General features: G+C 37.8%; 1 protein-coding gene across 1 annotated transcript in view; it reads right to left on the reverse strand.

Moving 5' to 3' along the window:
- Nucleotides 1-14,660, reverse strand: part of LOC129941978 (uncharacterized) — a 144,247-nt gene that overhangs the window by 15,516 nt on the left and 114,071 nt on the right. Inside the window, exons 2-6 of the mRNA XM_056050764.1 lie at nucleotides 7,365-7,519; nucleotides 7,013-7,204; nucleotides 3,775-6,933; nucleotides 275-3,714; nucleotides 63-161 (exon numbers count right to left, since the gene is read on the reverse strand). Coding sequence (XP_055906739.1) covers nucleotides 63-161; nucleotides 275-3,714; nucleotides 3,775-6,933; nucleotides 7,013-7,204; nucleotides 7,365-7,519 — 7,045 coding nt within the window. The remainder of the gene's footprint in view (nucleotides 1-62; nucleotides 162-274; nucleotides 3,715-3,774; nucleotides 6,934-7,012; nucleotides 7,205-7,364; nucleotides 7,520-14,660) is intronic.

Consider the following 14,660-nt stretch of genomic DNA (forward strand, 5'->3'; position numbering starts at 1 on the left):
TGAAAGTGGACACAAATTGATATAGAAAAGCTCCCAACCACAAAAACAAAAAAGACACTCACCGAACGAGCCTTTTAACAGCCTCCTCCTTACTCTGAAATGGATTAACATAATCAGGATTGAGGCATCCATGCTGATCAACTTCCAACTGACGAATAAATCTAAATGATTTTAATTTTTTTAATTGGAAGAAAGAAAAGAAACAAAAATTGTTGGTTTAAGAATCATTCTTTTAAATAAAAACGAAGTTTAACTTTTTGAATAACACACTCACAAAGATAGGCGGGCAACTTTCGGTTTGGGACTCTCAATTGGCACCGTACTCGCACATGATATGGATGTTGTTGTGGTGGACGTGGTGGTGGTCGTCGAGGACACTGGTGAGATTGTTATACTTTGAGTCAGTGGAATCAAGCTACAATTCGGTTGTTGTTGCTGCTGCTGCTGCTGCTGTTGTGGTTGCTGCTGTTGAGGTTGAAGTTGCAGTTGCTGTTGTTGTTGTTGTTGCTGCTGCTGCTGTTGTTGTAGAGATTGATTTTGAAATTGTTGCTGCTGCTGCTGTTGTTGGATATGAAGATGTTGTTTCTGCTGAATCACCGGCTGAATGATTGTCTTCGAGTCGGTCTCCATTTTGGTGCTGACCACCGAATTCATTTGTACTGTAGTCGATGTTGTTGCAGTGATGGTTTTTGGCATTTCATTGGCTTGACTGAGATTGAGATTTAGATGTTGCTGAATTACACTCGACTGAGTAAGCAGCGGCTGTTTTGTTATTTGAATGAATTGTTGCTGCTGCTGCTGTTGCTGTTGTTGTTGCTGGGGATGTGGAATGGTAATTGTGTGCTTGCCATCTTTTGATATCGATATCACATGCTGTTGTTGCTTCTGGGGATGTTGGGTTTGTATGCTGATTTGCTGCTTCTGCTGAATATGTTGTTTTTGTTTACTCTGCTGCTGCTGCTGTTGTTGTTGATGGTGCTGCATAGGATAGATGTGTATCCTCTGAGTCGATGAGGAGGAGGATGATGGATTCGACGACGACGATGATGATGATGATGGAATCACGGTGGTATTGTGATTATTCGGCTGAACAATATTCGCTGGTATAGTTTGTCCTTCCGAACGGACTATTCCAATATTATGTGCTGTTGAACTTGTCGAAGTCACTTTGCTCTCAAAATTCCCTACAATCTTTTGCGGCAACTCAGAAGTTACTGTTGTCAATGGTGGCGGTTGAGACTGCAGTTGCTGCTGATGCTGTTGTTGTTGCTGCTGCTGTTGTTGTTGTTGCTGCTGCTGCTGAATTGAGAATGTCGGTTGTTGAATCAGTGTCAAACTTCCATTTTGACCTGAAACAAAATTGCCCGGCGTTGGAATTAACTTTCCCGACGCCAGAATTCTCTGTTGTTCAATGAAGAGCCCCTGCAGAGCTGTGTAGATCTCCGAGTCGGTCATGTTTTGCAGATTATTCAAAGATGGCAGTGGTTTACTATAGATGGGATTGTGCGTATCCAAATCTGTTGGTATATTCAACGTCGAGAGCAAGGATTTGTTTTGCATTTTTGCTGACAACTGCTGAATATGCATTTGAACGGTTTTTAGCAACTGTTGTTGTTCAGGGGTTAGCTGAATTGTCTGAACACGCGATACTGTTGTTGTTTGCTGTAGCTGTGGCTGTTGCTGCTGCAGCTGTTGTTGTTGCATCAATTGCGGTTGCATTTGGTTGTTGTTTTGCAAAGCTGAATTCGTATTCAGCCCAGCTGAATTCATATTTGTCATTGGCATTGCTTGTATATTTTGCGTCTGCAGCGTTGACGTCGCAGAACTTCCACCAGACAAGGACAAAGACGATCCTTGTTGTTGGAGATGTTGTTGATTTTGAAGGTGTGGCGGTGATGATGTAGCTGGACCCTGATTGATGAGGTTTGTATTACTAATATTGCTATCGTTAGTGTTGCTATTGTTTGAGTTGCTATTGCACTGGTTGTTGGAGTTGTTCATATTGACACTGCTGTTGTTTCGATGTTGTTGTTGTTGCATAGGAGCCGTTACGCCAATTAGCTTTGTACCCGTCGACGATTGACTTTGAAATGGATGAATCATTGTGGTGGATTTGGCGACATTGGGCTGAACTATCTGCACAGGATTTGTGTTTGGTTTGACTGATAAATCCACTTTGGGCATTGGCTTTACGGCATTCTTCGGCGGTGCGGTGTTTGGCTCCAGGCAGATCTTTGGTTTGCGGGGCTTTGTCTTCTTCGGCTTTGGTTCCATTTTTGCCTTACTCTGGTCGATTATTGGTGCGACATTTGCAACCTGTTTAGCTGGTGGAGCTTGAGTTGGCTGTTGTAGAGGTTGAATTGGTTGATGTTGCTGCGGATGGACAATTTGCTGCTGCTGAATACGTGGCACTGGAGCCGTTGAGGCGACCGGGGTTGACGACGTTGATGTTGTCGTTTGCTGTTGTTGCGTTGGATTGTTCGAATTCACATTATCGAAATGAATCTGACCCTGAGACAGGCACTGGGCAAGCTGTTGCGCATTTATACCCGCCGGAGCAATTAACAATCTTTCCATGGGATCGAGGGAAGCCGTCGTCTGACCGGGATTAATTTGAGTGATTTGGTTGGTGATGGTGTTGAGACAAAAGAGCTGCTGATTGGATTCCAATTTGGGAAGGGACACAAATTTCTGGTTATTTTGATTAACTATGAATGAGTTTTGCTTTTGTTGTTGTTGCAGTTGGTTCTGCTGTTGTTGTTGTTGCTGCTGCTGCTGTCCCTGTGTTTGCTGCTGTTGGTGTTGATGATTTTGCTGTTGAATTAATGTGTTTTGGGATTGAATCTGTTGTTGTTGTTGTTGTTGTTGTTGAAGCTGATTCTTGTGTTGAGAGCTTTTGCTGTTCGATTTACTCTCCGACACTTTCTTCGGTTCAACTGAATGCACAGTCTGCTGAGATGAAGACTGTTGCTGCTGTTGGATGTTTATCTGCAGTTGCATTCCACCAGACTTAGTTTTCGTCATCGTCCCGGTGGCCGTTTGTTGGTTGTTGCTGTTTTGTTTCAACGTTGGATTCCCAGCCATGACGAATGGGGTAATCTTACTTTTGTCCAGTGTACTTCCACCAACTCCAGACGGTTCGTTTACTATTGTCAGATTAGGTAGGGCGCCTTTGAGGAGAGCCTGCAAAATCCACTGCGACTGTTGATCCTGCGGTGAATTAGGATCATGTCGCAATAGAAGCCGTTCACAGTGCTCTGTAAAAGCCAGACTTAGACTTCCAGTCAATTGTGGAATTAAAGCCGAAACAGCTGTCGAGACGCTGCCTGTGATTTGTGGAACTTGTTGTGACACTATTTGTCTGTTATTTGCATTGGCTGTTTCAATAGCTGCTGCTGCTGCTGCTTTGGCACTTGATTCTTGTTGCTGCTGCTGTTGTTGTTGTTGTTGCTGCTGCTGCTGTTGTTGTTGCTGTTGTTGGTGTTGTTGAACTTGCTGTAGGATTTGTTGTTGTTGCTGTTGATTGAACACAATTTGTTGCTGTTGTTGCGGTGGGTGATGATTGTGGATTTGCTGTTGCTGTGTGGTAGTGGACTGAGTGTGACTTCCTATTTTAACGCCAGCGTTGTCGAGAATCGGCATTATTTGGATTTTATTCTCAACTGTCCCAGCAACAGGGGGTTGATTTTGGCCTGTTGTTTTTGTCGTATCAACCTGTGAAAAGATTTCAAGTTCTTATAGCAACAGTTTTCAAAAAAGATATGAGAAACTTACCTGTGATATTTGAATGTTGCCAATTTGGCTAGGAACTTGACCTACGGACGTCATTAGGCTTTGATTATTATTATTATTGGTGGTGTTAGGTGCGGTAACAGTTGTTGTCGTTGTTGTATGTGCATTTGTCGATGATGCCGCTGCGACTGCTGCTGCTGCTTGGGCAGCCGCCGCTGCCGCATTTGCAGCTGCCAGAGCAGCTTCTACTTTTTTTCCATTTCGACGAACTGCGGGCTTTCTGCGAGGCTTTACTGTCGCCGTTGTTGTCACGGTTGCTGTACTCGTTGTCGATGTCACTGAAGTTGTCGATGTTGATGCAACATTACTCACTGAGCTTCGGATTTGCTGCTGTTGCTGTTGTTGAAGCTGTTGCTGCTGCTGTTGTTGTTGAAGCTGTTGCTGCTGTTGTTGTTGTTGCTGCTGCTGTTGTTGTTGAAGCTGCTGCTGTTGTTGCTGCTGTTGTTGTTGCTGCTGCTGTTGTTGCTGCTGCTGCTGATGCTGTTGCAATATCTGGTGTTGCTGCTGCACAGTGGCTCCGCTCACAGCGATTAATTGATTTTGAATTTCATTTATCCTCGACTGAATAGTACCGCCGGCATTTCTTAATATCGGAGCTAGTTGATGATTCGCCGTCACAACAGTTGGGCCAGAATTACTACCGCAAGTGACATTGGTCATTGAGGAGTTTGTCAGGGCCGGAGCAAAGCTATACGTAATCCCCTGATTCGCTGACATAGTTTTTTGACCTTGTTGCGTGCTGAGATGGATTTGAGGCTGCATCTGTTGCTGCTGCTGTTGTTGCTGCTGTATTTCTTCTGCGGTGGGAAATCGTATCGCATACGGTTCGTTCTGATCAATCTTAATTAGAATATTCTGTCCAGGTTCTATGCCATTCATATCGACTACATTGCCAGCTTGTAATCTTAGTTCCGCTGGCGGTTTGGGAGCATCATTGATGGGCTGCTGTTGCTGCTGCTGCTGAATCGAGAACGTAATGGGAACATCGTTGGTCTGACAGGGAACTGTTAGGACTATATCGTTGGGTTGCTGGGGTGTAGAGAGTTTTTGTTCCTCCTGGTGTTGCTGTTGCGGTGGTGGTGGCTGCAGCGGCGGAGGTGGATCTTCGCACTCCATGAAGTCGTCGTCGTCTTCCATAATTCCACACAATTTCATAACATTACCGAGATCAAGTTTTGTACGAGTTACCACTGGGGGCTGAGATGTATCCGTGTTGTTCGAGGAAACTGAATTCCTGTTCGTTGAGTCATTCATGCTGCTGTTGGTGTTGTTTTGAGGCATTGTAGTCGTTGTTGTTGTTGCTGTTGTTGAGGAGGCCATCATTCCGATGGAAGGCGTTGTAGGGACTGGTGTTGCTTGTTGTTGTTGCTGCTGGTTCTTTTTCTTTCTTGGTTTAGTCTTGCGAACCTTTGTCTCGTGAATGGGAATCTCATGGGTCTTAGTTTGTACTTGTTGAACTGTACCGCTAACATTGATGTTATTGTTCGCATGCTGAGGACTGGACATCACATTTTGCAGAGTTACTGGGGTAGGATTTCGCGCTGGTTCGGGCGTCACCGATGGAATTAACTGCGGCTGGGGAGTCACCGCTGGCGACGCTATACTAGAGAATTGTATATTTTGCGAGGGTATAACTGTTCCAGTTGCCGACATCTGGAGCTCGCCTACATGCTGAGGCGGTGGCGATTGAAATGCCGCACCAGCTGCTGCTGCCGCGGCAGCAATTTGCTGGATGTTTGTGCTATTCAGCTGATTCAGATTGATGTTCTGATTGAGCTGTCCGAAACTGGCCAAACTCTGTTGGAATTGGGTGGGCAGCTGAGAGAGTATCTGACCATTGAGACCATTTGGCATTTGAATTTGAGCGAGGTGGTTGCCATTAAGCTGGAGATTCTGCAGTTGCGCAGCCACACTCTGACCAAGAATGTGGCTATTTATGAATTGCTGAGATCGAGGAGCCGCTGAGGCTGAGGCCAAGGCAGCATGAAGACCGGTCAGCTGGGTTATAGCTGGCTGCGTGGAATTGGTCTTGATGGTTTGAAGATTGGCCGTTTGCTGAATGAGATTCGCCTGCGACGAAACAATGAACGTCGGTGTTGTCGCCAGCTGCATAGCACCATTCGTGTTGAGGATCCTTAGGAGTTGCTGCGGCTGTTGCTGCTGCAATTGTGGGCGGGTGTTGTGAATGACCAGAGAAGGAGTTGCCAACTGCGGAGTCGGCGGCCGAAGTATAAGCTGAACACCCTGGGGTGTGTTCTGTTGAACTAAGACTGGCATTTGATTGAGCAAAAGAGGCTGAGTGTTGAGATTCCCCGTAGGCAGAATAATTTGTTGTTGAGCTGAGGACTGCGCAGTCGCGTTCGCATTGTTGACAGCATTTGAATGCTGTAGCTGAGGTGACTGCGAGACCTGACCCTTTAGCAGTTTATCATTGGTCGTCGATTGAGGTTTTGGTAGAATTTGCTGTGGAGCTTTTGATGATTTGGTTGTTTGGTGGGTCACTGTGTGCAGGACTCCACTGGCACCAGCGGACGATGTAACGATGTTCGCCAGATGCGAGCTCTGAGCCATCGAAGTTGCCAAATTGATCTGGTGATGCAGTTGTTGCTGCAGCTGCTGCTGCTGTTGCTGCTGATTGGCAGCATGTTGCTGGTGCGTTTGAACTGTGGCGGTGCCCCTCTGTTGTTGCTGTTGGCTGCTTTGCTGTGCGATCAGTTGCTGCTGTGTTGCGGCAATCAATTGTGGTGATTGTATGAATTGAAATATTTGATTGCCAGCAGCGCCGACCATCGGAAATTGTTGCAACATCTGTGGCGGAGGTGGTTGAGGGGTTGGTGGTTTAATGCCACCGTTACCACTCGGACTGGCTATCGGACTTTCCGCTGTCAAAGGACTGCTGCCCGGATGTGGATGGTTTTGTTGATTGTTATGATGAATCTGATGCTGCTGTTGCTGCTGTTGGTGACTATTTGAATTACTGCTATTGTTGTGAATTATCGATGTGGGCACGATTGTGGCTTTTTTCGTTTGCCCTTTTGGGCTACTAGCCACATTTGCTGTCGCAAACGAATTGGATGTATTAATTGCTTGTGTCTGCCCCCCATAGCCAGTGAATCCTTGTGATGTACGTTTATTAGCTTTCTAAAATATAAACAAAATATACATTTTATCAATGAGTAACTTTGGTTAAGAGATTTTTTTTTTTAATTAATTTCCAAACCTTATTCAATGAAATATTATTTGATCCAACGAGGGTTGTATTGAATTCATTGCCCGTAACACCAATGACTGTTGTTGCAGCCGCTGGTGATTGCGAGGGACTTGGTTGGAATACCACTGTGCCAGCATTTGGACTACCAGTTGTATATTGGTGGATTGATTGACGTCTGCCAGGCGTCGCCGCCTTGCGTTCCTTTAATTAGATTCAAAATAAAAACCGAGTTTTGAATAAGATTTTAAACTTATATAAGTTTTATGTTAAATAATCTTTCTTTTTGGCTACATTTGAAGAGCTACATGAGCAAGCTGAAGAATTATTATTTTGCAAATATGTATAAATCTAAGTTAAGTACCTGCTCCTGAGTCGTGTTGGTAATTGTATTGCCAGTTACCAATAACACATCTTGAGGGAATGGCGATATTGATGGTGAAGGCTGCAAGCGTGGACTGGCTGAAACAGATGGCGACGGACTGGGTGTTAAAAACGGACCCGGAGGAGACAGTATTCCTGGAAGAAGAAAAATAAAAATCTGTTTAACAAAGAATTCAGAACTTGGGTATTGGTAAAATTTATAATTGATAGGTTTTCAAAAATCAATATGACAAAGATAACATTTAGAATTACCATCACTTTCCATGATAGAATATTTGATATTAGTAATTTGAAAACTCTAGTTTTCCCAATATAAAACATAAAAAGAACAGAAAACACACAAAACCAACCAAAACTAAATCAATTATCATTTTTAAACTAAAAATTGAGGTTAAAAATACAACTCAAGAGCTGCATTTTATGACAGAATTAAGTTTATTTGAAAATCAATACACCTTTCAACAGTATTCTGTCAAAAATCAAGCGAAAAAACATGGTCTTGCGAAAACCTAAAAGCATTCCAAAGAGTTACCAAAAACAGACACAATCCAGTTTCTTTATAAGCAGGATCGAAAGATTGAGTTGGATTATGCTATGATTTTAGGTCAATGAGGTGTTCTTTATCTAAACAGATCCTGAACTGTCAAACTCAATGGTTAAAGATCCGATGCAACTGCGAGTTACAAAAGTGTAATAGTCTTGCACCGCATTAAAAAAATATACTCAACACTTACAACAGTTTTGTACTTTTTTGTGTAAGATTTGCAATAATATTTGACAGCTCAACAAATTTCATTCAGTGACATTTGTTATTTATTTCTGAAATTTTTTACATAAGAAAAGTTAAACTTCGTTTTTACGCGTGCAAAATTTATTTTATTAATTTATTTAAAATGGAAATTTAATAAAACCCGCCCAAGAATCTCCGAGCAATAACCCCGTAAAAAAGTGGATGGAAAAAGCAATTTGTAAAATTTGGAACTTCATTCAAAAAAAATGAAAGAAATCTTTATTTTATAGATTTTTCAATTTAAACATCATTGATTTATTGTTATTTATAGAAAGATGCTGTCTCGTATTCATATGTAATTTTTAAATGGTATTAGCATATTTTCAGTAACAAAAATCAGCTTTACAAGTTATTTCAGAACAAATGTCAAATTTTGACGTTTGCTTTAGTGTACAATAGGTTACGTAAAAGTATGTTCACGGTTTAGTACAAAAATAAAATAAAACATTGCACGACTTGTGATTGTTCAGAGTGCAGTTCACAAGCTCGGAAAAAAGTACCGGGCTTTCTCAGTTAAAACACTGAACAGAACAAATATCAAGCGTGTTCTGATTTTATTCGTCATTACAGATGCAGAACAAGGACTTCAATGAATTTTTTAGTTTAAGAATCGCGCGAAATCAACGAATTCTTTGAAGTGTGGACCGTATGTGGAACGCAGCAGTTCTTTACAATCAGATTGCGTTTAGCGGCGGACAATTTGTTTTCTAAAATGTCTCGTATTTTGTTAACAATATGCACATAATTGAGGCTTATAAATTGTTTAAAATCACATTTATTCATTCATTCGTCGTCGGTCGGTCGATGGTTGCTCTCATGTGAACAGTCCTTTAAGGGCCTTGCACATGAGAGCGAACAACGAATTAACGAATAGATGAACAAACGTGATTTTACATATTTCAAAAAGTAAAATTTCAAACAAAAACACATTTAAATTATAAAAAACCAATTGTCACTTATGTTAGGATAATAAAATTTGCAGTTTTTTCTCTAAACAAGACAATGTGGTTGCTACAAACTGTCAAACTCTATTTGCGTTCCACATACAATCCACATTGCAACGAATAAACTGTTTGCGCTCAACATAACCTCAACATTATACCACTTTTGTTTTGTTTCTATAAATTGACAATTCGTCGCTGTCTATGAAAAGAAATAAAGCTCATGTGAAAGAAAAGTCAAAATATACGAACATCCACAGTTCGCAGTTCGCTATTCGTAGCTCATGTGCAAGATGCATTACACTTTTATATGAAGGATCGAAAGATCAAGGTAGATTGGTGTTGGATTTTGATCCAGTGTAACAGTCGCAAAAAATCTGTTTGTTTTTTGTTCAACGTAAAACTCAAAATGAGCGCGTTCGAGTAACAAACAAGTCAGAGAGGAAATATTTAGTTTGTGGTTATAGAAAAGAAAATAAGGTACATATTTACTTCTTTTTTTCAAATGAAGAGTTAAGTCTAATCATTTCTTAAAAGAACTTTAATTTGACAGACAGAACAGAACAAAACTCAAGTTCTGAAGTATTCTCTTGACAAATGGAGTTTTCATCTGTCAGTTGCAGAATTTTTAATGTCACTTAAAACAAAAGAAATTAGGAAAATAAAAAATAAAAATGTCTAATTCAATGTTCCCGTTTGACAAATTTTATCTTTTACCCATAAAATCAGCCATAAGTTTTTAAAAGTCATTTACAATAAAGAATTTTCAAAAGAATTATTTTCAACTTGAACTTTACAAGTTGTACGTATAGTAAATTTTTATAGATCAATGAATTTATAAAACGTGCGTGTTAAAATAAACATCGTAAAAATAATATTCTGTATACGATACGAGTAAAGTATATTTTTTGTATGCAAACATTTTATAAAGTGTTCAAAAGCTATAAAAACGACTTTAACACTTACTTTCACTTTTTTATTTCGTATTATTAGCTTTAACCCTAAATGTTTGCCTTTTCAGTTGGCATTTATCATTTTATCAACACAAAATATATATAAAGTAATAAATTTCATTTGAAAACAAAGTTAAACCACAAACTTTTATCATTTTTCTTTCAAATGTGACAGAGCCAGCATCCTGCAGAGAAAGAACAAGTTTGAGTTTTTCTTCTTATGTTACTTTTTTTTCTTTTTGTGTTGCTGTGAAGAACTGAAAAATTTTCACGCAGTTCCATTAACATTCTGTTTTTCTCTTTATCCGTCCGCCGGGAACGACCGACAACGCGGACGAGATGAGGAGGACGAAAGATGTTGATGGTGACGTTGCTGAATAATCTACATTTTTTCTCATCTTGTTTTCTCTAAATTCATCTCATCAAAACGTTACATCAACGAATAAAGAAAAGCGTTAGAATCAACCCCTTAGATACCGAATGTGTATAAAGTAAAACTTCAATAACACGCAGGTTAAAGGGTTAAATCCACCCCCTCGACTTTCGCATTTCCAGGCGTTTGCTTTCAATTACAAACACATTCGTATAAAAATGGACTAACAAAAATAACAAATTTCAAAAGTCCTATAAAACTGCGAGTTGCATCTTTATTTTCTCCCCCTGATGTCAAAAAATAAAATAGACAAATTCCTTTTTCATGAATATAGCTTGCTCGAAGAAAAAACGGATATTGTACCAAGCTAACATACCCAACCCTGTAAAACCGCCAACTCATCATCAACCTACCCTTAAATACGAACCAAAAAAAAAATAAGTTGAGTTCAAGAAGAAAGGATAAAAGCTTGAAGCGAAGAACACACGGAGAGACATGAAACCGGCCAACCAAACCAACGGCATATCAGAGCAGTGGGTGACGAGAAAGTCATCATCTTGTACTTGTACCACAAGCGAACATACCTACATTCTTCTTGTGTATTTTAGATCTGTTTAGTTTTGTTTTAGGTTTAGCCTCTCTCTTTACACTGCGCGCTACCACCAAAACACAAAAACCCGTTGGAAACTCAAACTCATAAGAAAAATCAATTCCTTGTTGTCTCATTTGTTTCTGGAACGCGTCGTCGTCCTCTCTGTTTCTCTGAGTTCCTGAGACGACAACCACAATCGAGCAATTCACCAAAACACTTTTCACGTTGGCTGCCAGGCTATCCTTTTTTTCTTGTTTCTTTTTCTTTCTTTTTGTTGTATAATAGTCCTCTTTGTAGTTTTCAAAATATTTCCGTTATTTTTGTTGTTAATTTCTCTCCTAAGGGGTTCATCTCCATTTATTAGTTTTAAAAGGAGCTCGAAAGCGTCGCCATTGTGTTTTTATAGCGCCAGAATTGCCAGAAGCTTATGGTTTTGTAATCTTTAAATAACTTCATGACCTTAGACCCTTCTAAAAAGGAAGTAAAGATTTGTTTGTTTCGGACTCAATGGATAATGGGGAGAGTATTAATATGCTTAGATACTTTGATGTGTTTATGTGATTTATCAAGATGTCAAAACAAATTCACTTTTATTATTTGACTTTGAATATAATATTTATATCTTATTAAATGAAAGAAGAATTTCAGAATTTATTTAGTTAAATAAACTCAATAAATGAAGCTTTTAACATATTTTATTTTAATTTCAGGTAATTTGACATTTTGCTTACTTCTTTGACAGAAATAAACAATTGAATTTTTAGGTCTGTTCAAGAAAAAAGAAATCAAATATTATAATCTGTAAGAAAATTTATCTTGCGAATTTTGTTAAAGAAACTTCAGTAACTTTTAGGTTAGTTTGATTTATGTACATGTTTGGTACATGTCAAATCTGTTTGACAACTAATAGGTAACAAAATGAACATTTATAAATACTGATCGTATTTAAGTTCTATTTCTTTTACTTAACAGACATAAAATGACAAATTTACAGAATTAAAAAAAACACAACATCAACGAAGTTACTTTGCAGAAAATGACATTTAAATTATTACGTAGGAGGAGAATTAATATGATCAGGTGATTTTTCAAGATGTCAAATTTACTTTTGGTCTTTGTCTTTGAATATACGAGTAATATATACTATATAGTAGAACAAGAGTTTCAGAAATTATTAAGTTAATTAAACGCAATTTCTGAAGTTTTTAACATATTCAAGTGTTAACTTGCGAATTTGAAATTTTGCAAAAGATTACGTACTTACTTTTTTGACAGATATAATCAATTGATTTTGAAGGTCTGTTCAGAATAAAGGAAATCAAATATTTTGATCTGTAAGAACATTTATCTTAAAAATTTTGTGAAAGAAAATTCAGTAAGTTTCAGGTTAGTTTGATTTGAAAAAGCTTCGGAGTTTCTTCTTTATGTCCAATCTATTTGACAACTAATAGGTAACAAAAGGAAAATTGATAGATACTGATCGTATTTAAGTTCTATTTCTTTCACTTTGACAAACATTAAATGAGAAACTTACAGAATTTAAAAGTAACAACAACGAAGTTACTTTCCAGAAAATGACATTTCAATTAGTACGTGGGAGGATTAGGCGATTTATCAATATGTCAAAACAAACTCACTTTTATTTTTTGACTTTGAATACAATATTTATATTTTATATAATGAAACCAGAACTAAGTGAACTAAACTCAATAAATGAAGCTTTAAACATATTTTAGTGATAACTTCATGAAATTTGACATTTTGCATAAATGTCATGCTTACTTTTTTGACAGAAATAAGCAATTGATTTTTTAGGTCTGTTCAAGATAAAAGAAATCTAATATTTTGATCTGTAAGAACATTTATCTTGAGAATTTTGTTAGAGAAAATTCATAACTTTAGGTTATTTTGATACATGTCAAATCTATTTGACCACTAATAATAACAAAAGAAAATTTTGATAGTTACTGATCGTATTTAAGTTCTATTTCTTTCACTTTGACAAACATTAAATGTACAGAATTTGAAATAAACAACAATGAAGTTACTTTGCAGAAAATGACATTTCAATCATTACCTACGTGGGAGGATGACAAAACAAATTCACTTTTCTTATTTGACTTGAATATAATATATATATTATATGCTAAAACAAGAGTTTCAGAAATGCTAAAGTTAATTAAACTCAATTTCTGAAGTTTTTAACATATTTTAGTGTTAACTTGCGAATTTGACATTTCGCGAGCAAATTCGTACTAACTTTTTTGACAGATGTAAACAATTGATTTTTTAGGCCTGTTCAGGAAAAAAGATATCAAATTTTTTGTTCTGTAAAATTTATTTGTTCATTGGGTTGTCAAAAAAAAACTAAGAAACTTCTGTCATTTTCAGTGGATAGATGAAGGTTTGTTTGATTTGAAAACACTTCTGATTTTCTTCTAAATGTCAGTGTGAAACAAATACAAACAAATCTATTTGACAACCAATACCAGAAGGAAATTAATGCATATTGATACTGATCGTATTTTAGTTCTGTTTCATTATATATTCACTTTGACAAACATTTAATGAGAAATTAAAAGAATTTGAATCAAACAACAACGATGAAAAATTCCAGAAAATGACATATTGTATTATCATCGTGTTTATTGTGTCTGTCACTTTTAAATCAAATTGACATGAATGACGCCATTTTGTGCTAACGGGTATATTATAACAATAAAATTATAATAATGTAAACATACTGCCAAACCAGAGCTAATTAATTTAAGACAAAAAACCGTAATCCTTACTTTTTTTGACAATAGAAAAAGGACCAAAACCAATTTATTTAAATGACGATTTTTTAAGCTTGAGGAAACACAAAAGGTTACACTAGAATTTTCTATTCTATTAAAATTAATATCTATTCTGCAAACAAATGTATAGCATAAGAGTGAATAAGAGATGAAGCAGGTTCATGTCCTTTTTGCCTGCCTTCTAGGTATAGATTTTTCTAGTTCTTGTGTGCGAATAAATATACTCGTAAGGATATACAGGACATGTGAAGTGTATTATCTATAGATGGAATTCTGCGTGGTTAAAATATAATTCGAGGAAACATTTCTCTTCTATACGCCCACGCTCATAAGGTTAGGAAATATATTCGTATAGTGACGCTCCTGCTGCTACTGACATATCGCTTAGAGTGATTAGCGGATGTTGTGTTGCTGCTGCTGCTGCGACGATACATGGACTATCTTGCTCTCTTTGCAATTATATATGTATATTATATTATTGCTGTAAGGGATTTTGTGCGCATCATTTTATTTTATTCAACTATATATTATATATATTATGCTCACGACAAGACCAACGATGATGATGACGACGAATCTCACGACGACGAGGCCAAAAAGGAAGCCCAGGCAAAAAAGGATTACATCGAAATTCACAAAACACAACACACGAAAATGAGTAAACCGACAACGAAAAGTACATACACATACATATATATAAACGAAAAGAAGGAGTAAGTAGATACAATTTATATATATATATATTATCTCGTAAGAAATATGTTTTGACATGCGTCATATGGAAAAACATCCGATTTTATAGGTCAGAGGTGGAAAATATAGGAATACT

The sequence above is a fragment of the Eupeodes corollae genome, chromosome 1 (genome assembly GCF_945859685.1).
Source record: "Eupeodes corollae chromosome 1, idEupCoro1.1, whole genome shotgun sequence".
Taxonomy (NCBI): Eukaryota; Metazoa; Arthropoda; class Insecta; order Diptera; family Syrphidae; genus Eupeodes; species Eupeodes corollae.